This window comes from Lolium rigidum, chromosome 1 (assembly GCF_022539505.1).
Source record: "Lolium rigidum isolate FL_2022 chromosome 1, APGP_CSIRO_Lrig_0.1, whole genome shotgun sequence".
Classification (NCBI taxonomy): domain Eukaryota; kingdom Viridiplantae; phylum Streptophyta; class Magnoliopsida; order Poales; family Poaceae; genus Lolium; species Lolium rigidum.
The window spans coordinates 340,809,153-340,817,308 of NC_061508.1; the positions used below are offsets into that span (position 1 = coordinate 340,809,153).

At 51.5% G+C, this 8,156-nt stretch overlaps 1 protein-coding gene across 1 annotated transcript; it reads left to right on the forward strand.

Annotated features, from left to right (window-relative positions):
- Window positions 1–124: 124 nt before the first annotated feature.
- LOC124663996 lies at window positions 125–7,886 on the forward strand. The gene is made up of 2 exons (XM_047201619.1): window positions 125–1,267; window positions 7,606–7,886. Exon 1 carries the CDS (start codon window positions 125–127, stop codon window positions 1,265–1,267), a length of 1,143 nt encoding a protein of 380 aa, XP_047057575.1. The 3' UTR covers window positions 7,606–7,886.
- The last annotated feature ends 270 nt before the right edge of the window (window positions 7,887–8,156 follow it).

Sequence of the window (8,156 nt, forward strand, 5' to 3'; positions counted from 1 at the left end):
TGAGTTGGGCTCGTACTTGAGGAGGAGGAGGCTATTTACCGGGGGACCCACACACAACACAAAAAGCACAAGAGAATCCATCCAAACCAAACCCTAACTTGTGCCGGCGGCGCACCCAACCGAGATGCCGCGCCGGATGAAGAAGAAGAAGCAGAAGCTGCTGGAGGAGACGGCAGGACAAGGAGATCCAGCGCCGCCGGTGTACATGCTGGTAGGCCACGGCAGCGTGCGCCCTGCCTACTCCGTCTTCAAGGTGGACAACCCTTACGCCAACGGCGGCGCCAAAGGATCCCCCTGCCGCCTTCTCGCGCGCCTCAAGTGCAAGCACAGCAAGTCTTTCGTCCCCGTCACATCCAAGCACGGCTCGTGGATCGTCGGCGTCGGCGGCGGCTCTACCAAGAGCTACGGCTCGGAGACCATCATCTTCGACACCCAGTCGCATGAGGTGATCACGGGACCCAATCCCGGCTCGACCAAGCCCAATCCTGTCCTGCTAACTGTCGGGGAAAGGATCTACGCCATGGCCCGATGCCCCTCCATCAATGGCAGGGTCGACGACGCCTTCGACGGCCGTATCAACTTCCTGCCCTGGTTCGAGGTCCTTGATCTGTCCCAGGCCAAAGTGCTCGGCGGTTGCTTGACGGGCTGCGAATGGAAGGAACTGCCCCCCAGTCCACCAGTCTTCCCCGGCCGCCAAAACCTGCATCACTACATCAGCCGCACCACGAGTGATTTCACAGTCAGGTCCTACGCCTCTGTCGGTTGCTACATACTGGTCTCTGTCTCTGGACAGCCGGGCACGTATGCCTTCGACACCGAGACAGAAAACTGGACGACCGTGGATGACAAGAATGATCTGCCATTCATCCAGGTTGCCATCCCGCACGGCCCAGAGCTCTTCCTCGCTGTCTCAAGGGCCACTCGGGCCATTACCGCATACAAGATCAGTGTTATCGCTGGTGTGTCCCTGGCCATCATGGAGATCCCCGTCTTTTCTGAACTGCCAGGTGATGAGGAGGTTATGACCGCCGATAAGTTCTTGTCCCTGGGAATCGACCGTGGTTTTTGTTCAGTGACTTGCTGGAGAGTTGACGAATCATGGGATCCTCCCTACTTGCGTGCGCACATCAAGATGATAGCTTATGGAACAGAGGACATCGAGGGGAGATGTCTAGACGTGTCCAAGCGCTGGAAGCAGCTTTTCAAGATTCATGATCCAGTCCGAACGCTGGATTCGCCTTGTGTGGCTGGCGTCTTCTCCATATGAGTAAGTACATTCATTTTCCACAGCACGTATCCATCTCCATGTACATAAGCAGCACGCACTAATTATTTTGCACCTATAATTAAGTGCTTGGATTTTCATTATAACTTCTCGCATGGCCATAGAGATGTAATTTTTGTTTCAGCACGTAGTAGAATCTTTGGTTCATTGGGTCTGAGTGCTAGGTTGTAATTGAGGCTACTGTGGACACTAATGATAAATATCACAACTGCTAGTTTTCCTAAGCTGACAGCAGTGACCCAAAATTGATAACCTTGATATGTTGGTCCCATCAGATGATGTGATGCTGGGTTTGCATGTTTATCAGAAAACTGGAAACAAAAAATGCCAACAAGAACCAGAAGCTAGAAAATGTGATACCAAGATCATCTCCAACAGTCCACATAGGCTGTTACTGATTATTTGTGTAATGTGGAGAAAAACGGGGCTATCAGGGTTAAGCCATTTCTATGGAGAACTACTTCTACGCATATCAATGCCCGATAAATCATTAAAAAATTCTGCTTGGCGATTAGACGTTACTTACACCATTATTTGTTAAATTTAGTGGTTAGGGTATAAATACAAGATGTTTTGTAAGAGATATATTTGATATATGCTAATTAATAGCTCTGTGACTCGAACACACCAAATGAAAAAGTATTGAACTACTATTAAATGCTAATTAATAACTCTGTGACTCGAACACACCAAATTTTTTTGTGGACTGTTCAAACCCCGAACATTCATTCTGGCTCAACCCAGAAGAAAACCATTTTTTGTACTATCTTTGTCACATTGAAGTTGCCGTTCACCTGCCATAACCGAGCTTTCTGATTCTGCGGAATATAAGTCCATGTCCTCTCTTAGTTGTGCATTTATAGGCCACAAAGGTGAAGTCCACCTTAGGTTAATCAATTACACATGCAACAATTTAATAGCTCTCAGGGATCTTAGTAATAAGGTGAGAAACCATCTATGATAGAGCTCGTTACTTTGTATAACAGTATGAGGTTGTTCATTTGTTCTCATCTTAGTAACATGCCAAGTTGTAGCTCTTTGGAGATGCTCCACTGTCTAAATCTGAATTATCAACCCTCCTAAAATAGAAGTGTAAAAGCTACTGCTCCTGTCCTTTTGAAAACCAGGTAAAGTAGATTTGCCCACTGGAGTGACCACATCAACGGCACTTCCCTCCTTCGCCATTCTTTATATAGTAGAGTTTATTTGGGGACTTATATTTTTCTTCTTTAAAATATTTGGGGACTTATATTATCCTTGCTTCCCTTAAGGATAATGTTTCTTTATTCTTGTTTGCTCATATTGGCATTGATCTTTTGGATAAATCAACATGCATATGAGGCGTTTCCACTCTTTTGGAAGAAACTGTCATTTTTTCTCATGTTTTAGATCTTATTACAGTTCATCTTGTGGTATTGTGACTGGAGCTTGAATCCTCAAACCTGAGTTGGTTCAGTTTCCTGGTAGTGTGACCGGAGCTCAAATCCTTAAACATTAGTTCTAGGGCGCTCTTTTTGAACTGCATAAGCAACTGAATTTGTTGGAATAATTTCTTGTATGATCTTTGCATCCTTGCAGGTTCATTTTATTATTATTATATTCTTTGTGTGTAAAGATGTTTCATTAAACCATACTCTCAGAGAAATACTTAATAGCCTATAATTAAGTATGGCAAAGTTCCAGTTTATGTTTTGAAGCTAAAATTCAATGGCAGACTGAAAGACATTCATTTATCTATTTATGTTGAAAAATATTGGGAAATATTGTTCTTTCGAGTATGCTGCTAAAGGCTTATGGTGTATATAACTTAGCTTTCACATCTTAGTGCTAGGAGAGTGCCAGCCCGTGTAGATTGAGAAAATGGTGTAGGGTCTCTGCAACAGTTGTGGCTAGGAGCAATGCAGCAACTAAGTGGTACTAACACATGGGCGACATTTCAAATACATGGAAGTTATTATCAATGGGATAAATTTCTACTTTAACACGCAGATGATTTCTGCAATAGTAATGCCCCTTTAAGCAGAGACGGCGAGCATCCACGAGCTCACTCCCGAGACCCCCACTGCTGTGGGGATGAGTTCTGCCTGCGTCCCTCGTCCCCTGCGCCGTGGCTGCCGCTCCTCCTCAGCTCCGGCAAGTCCAAGGCTGCGCAGCTGCATCAGCGGGATCCCGCTCCAGTGCGGGGGTGTCGCGACTGGGGTATGGACCTCCCTCGCCGGCAAGGACAATGACATGGATGAGCATGAGTTGGCCCCGATGGGGCCAGTGGCTACCCAAAGCTCGTCCCTGGCCGCTCAGTCCGTGGGGCGCGAAGCGAAGGCCGGCAGTGGTTGGCAAGAGGTGTTGCCTCGGCGCAGTCTACGTCGTCCGAAGTCACCAGCCTCGGCTCCGCCCCCTCGCCCCATCCCGGCTTGGCTCTCTGGTCGATGTTGCAGATGCCTCGCTCATGGGCATCGTGCGGTTGTTTGCAAAGATCCCTTTCGGTGCTCCCGCTGTTTGGAGAACGGCCACCGTAAGCGTGAATGCTGCAACCCCTGGCGTCCTCTTAGCTCCTTGGCATGCCTTGCCGCGCCGCCAGTGTCCTACCATGTCGCCGATCATCATCACGCTTCAGCTTCATGTGCGGCTCCTCCCTCCAAAGAATTTCGTTGTGGGTCTTGGGCATCGGTCGTTTCTACTCCTGCTGGCTCTGTTCCATTGTCTGATGTGGTGTTGCAGTCCACTCTGGTGGCTCAGGTTGAGCAGTTGCTTGCTTGGTGCGGATTGCGGGCTTTCTGGAGCGGGCAGAGGCTACTTTGAGCAAGATCTCTCCTTTGCCGGCTATGTTGGAGACCATCCATACATTGTGTCCTCCTAGTGAGGTTGGTGTTGACTCCACAGAGGATAGGGGAGCGGAGCTCTATGGATGCTTCTCTCCTCGTTTTGGGGACAGTCCGCCGTCATCGTTGTCCGCCTTGCCCTCTGCATCGTCTACTGCTAAGGGCGACGCCATTGCCGCGGTTGTCACTCCGGTGCTGCAAATCATGCCTGATCTTGAGGATCTTCTTGGGAGTTCCACTTTGCCTCTATCAATGGAGCATATGGAGGTGGATTCGTCGCTGACCTTATGCTCACTCGGGTCCTCAGATGTGATTTCCGCGCCCCACCCACCACTGTCGGCTCTTAATCCAGATGCTCTCTTTGCAAAAGAACTTTGCGACGTGCTTAGCAGCTTGGAGGCTGCTATTCCTGGATGCGGAAGGGCGATTGCCTGCATCCTAACAGGAACGACAATCAAACGCAAAAGTAAAAAAGGTGGATGACTGCCCTCGTAGTGGCACCAGGAAAGAGAAGCCACTCAAGTGCAAAGGCAAGAAAAGTGGCGGCTCGAGGATGCTTGATGGATGATCTTTGTTTCTCGCCCTGTCCACTTGGTTTGGGTATGGTGTGTGCTCCTCGTGTCGCAGCTTCTTCGCTTCGGCATTGGTTGAAGGTAGCCTAATTTCTGTTTAGTGGGGTTTCTTGTTTGGCTTGGTTGTTTCTCGGGTCTTGAGTGGACTTGCCTCTGTGTGAGAGTAGGAATCGCGATGTGATGACTTTGTTGTATGGTTTTCGCCCGGTTTTCCGCAAATTAACCGGGCATCTTCTTCTTCTTAATTAATGGATAAGGCAAAGCTTTTGCCTTCGTTTCAAAAAAAGTACTGCAATTTGGCTCGTTAGTACAAGGAAAGTTGGACAGTTGCTTAAGCCAGTAGTATGCTTTTGATGGAGTGACTAACAATGTTATAATAGCCAGTAATAATATTCTATTCTTTCTGTCCGTTGCAAAATAGATACTCGGTAATCCTTAAAATATTGTACGGAGTACTTAGCTTTGTTAATTACAGGAAATTTAGTACTGACACAATTGATCATTGATCTGTAACTTGCTGTTTTGAAAACCTTCAATAGTTGGTTCATAAAGGGCAACCTTGCTCTTATGTAGACCTACCAGTGCCGTTCTTTTTGATAAGTATGCCATAGACCTTGTATTAAGAGTATTTCCAGTCTTTCGGTTTCTTATCATTTCACTGATGATTCGTAGCTGGCAATTTGTAATTTGCATTACTCTATGTGACTTGTATTTCACCTACTGATGCCGGAAAGGGTCCTGACTGCATTTAGTGAATCCAGTTTCGATGCATGGTGCTGTTAGCAGTTTTCATATGGCTCTAGTCAGTGGCTAGTTCATTGTATGTAAGGCAAATGTTCTGCTTTTGTCGCCAAATTCACATTTTTATTTTCCATTAGCAGCTCTGAACTTGGTATGTTATGTTAGAGCATCTCCACTCGTCCCCCTGACGAGGCCCCCGGCGAGGCTTTTTTCCATCCGGACGGCGTAAATCGGCCCAGTCGCGCCCCCGGTTCCTCGTTTTCGTCCGGAATTGGGCCTAGTTTCATCCGGCGATCCCACGCCATCCCCGGCCCCCCGGGGAGCGCTCGGGGACTCCGGACGAAACGAAAGCGTGGGAAATACCGAGGAAACTTCCCGCGCGTCTGGTGGCCCCAACTTGTCGGCGAGAGAAACCGATCGTCGTCCTCATCGCATCGTCTTCCGCGCGCTGTAAAGCCTGCCGCCGGTCTGCATTCGCCGTCCACGCGGCGAGTTAATGTCGTCGTCTTCCGCGCACGCATCGTCTTCCGCGCGCACTCCACGCGGTCAAAGGCTGCCGCCGGTCAGCTCGCCGCGGACGCGTCGCACTCCACGCCGCATTAATCCCCCGTGCCAGCCGCACCTATATACGCCGCTCCGCTCGCCGCCAGGCGTACCCCGTGATCCACTCTCCCTCCAGTCTCCCTCTAGTCTCCGTCCACTCTCCCTCAACTCTCCGAAGATGGCATTCTCCGAGGACGACGGCGCAGCCAACAACGGCTTCCCCCGCCGCTCGCTCCACGCGTGGGAGGGGCACCTCCTCCACCAGGCGGGGTACCCCTGCCCGCCGGACACGAGGCCGCCCGGCGGTGGGTGGCGGCTGAGTCGTGGCGGCGTGCCAATCCCGCCGCCGCCTCGGGGCGACCTCCTCGACATCGAGATCGAGGAGGCGCGGATGAAAATGACGGATGAGGAGCGCGCCGAGCCACGCCACCACCCCGACGGCGTGGAACTCGTACTTCCTGCGGCGGTGGGAGCGGGAGCTCGCCGCGTACGACGGCCCGCCGCCTCCGCCTCCGCGCAACAACTCGGCGGGCCGCAAACGTTGGTGGAGCGCGCCGGGCCGGAGTCTCGAGGCCGTCATCGAGCACATCCAGGGCGGCAACTTCCCGGTGCTCACGATGCCCGCTCCATCGAGGGCATCGGCGAGCCGCCGCCGGGAAACGTCTGGCAGCCACGGCGCATGGCTGCCAGCTCGTCGTCTTCCGGATCGGCGCCGAGGTCATCCTTGGCGCCGGTGAAGAGGGAGGAGGCGACGTCGCCTTCGACGCCGGTGCGCGTCAAGAAGGAGCCGGCGTCTCCGCCGCCGACCAGAGGGCGCAGCAGCGGCGCCCTCGTCATCCGCGACCAGCCTTCCGCGCCGCAGAGCGGCCGGAAGAGGACGAAGAAAGAGGCCGCCGCAATCCAGCTCGCCGAGGAGGAGGCGAAGCGCGCGGAGGACGCCGCGATGGCGGAGGCGATCGCCGGATCGCTGAAGGACATGGAGGAGGAGAAGCGCGCGGACGACGCCGCATCGGACTGGGCCAGGCGCGACTGGGAGCGCCAGGAGGCGGAGCAGCAGCGGCGACTGCTGGACCTGGCCGCCGCACGCCAACGCGCCGCCCGCGCCGCTACAACCGCCAACGTCGATGCCGCGCGCTACCGCCGTCCTGCGACACCTCCTTCCGGCGTCGCTGTCCCCGTCGTCGACCTCGAGTCCTCCGACGACGATATGTACAAGCCATCCCCGGGGTGGTGGGGAGACGCCGGCCAGGGCAGCAGCAGCCAGGCCGCGCAGCCGAAGGACGACGGCTCCGACGACGACGACGGCGACTACACGGTGTTCTACCGCCATTTAGGCATGTAGATCGCCGTGTTTTAGAATTAGCATTTGAATTCCCCTAGCCGAATTCGAAATATAGTCGAATTCGGCCTCTATGTATGAACTCCGCCCGTTATATGATAAATATCATTAAATTTAGTCTATATTCACCCGTTTTTAGCCGTAGTTTGTCAAGTTTCCGTTTTTCAAATTCGCCTCGTCGACTTCGCCTGGGCACGCGGCTGGGAAACTACTACTCCCCACGCCAAATCTTCCTCCAATCCGGACGAAAAATTCACCGAATTTGGGCGTGGGGAGCGCCAACGAGTGGGGATGCTCTTAATGCAGGTACATGGCCCAGCATGATTGATAACTTAGGTGGAGTTCATCGTGGGATTTGGAATCTTGGAATATAGTCAAATCCGCCTTGCTCGTGTTTCGTTCTTATGCTAAATATTAATGACTGCAATTTCGCCGTACCTGGAATTGAACTCCCAAGCACTTATCTCTCCATGTATCAGTAATATTTTGTTTTTGCAATGTTTCTAGAGTACTAATTGAAACAGTGGACTCATGATTCATGAAGTAATGACCCAATCTGGCACAGCAGTATTTGCTTGGTGCTTCTCTACACGTTCTGGCTGTAAGGTATTTGCTGCTTGCCAGCCACAGCATTCTTCGGCAAGAACAGGCCGTTTCACTTCACTTCAGCCGGCAGATATGTAGGTCTCCGTATGTTGCCTGTTGTTTTCCTTCCACTCCAAATTTGTTCTGTGGAAAAGTTTCGGATTGGTACAGCGACTGTGGTCCATGAAGTAAAGTAAATCATCAGTTTCTTGAAGATCCTGTAAGCAAGTAGGTTAAGATTGTCATTTATGTTGAAAGTAATATCGAGAAGC

What these genes read in the sequence shown, in the direction of transcription:
- LOC124663996 (XM_047201619.1), top strand. Translation starts at nt 125, where the DNA reads ATGCCGCGCCGGATGAAGAAGAAGAAGCAGAAGCTGCTGGAGGAGACG.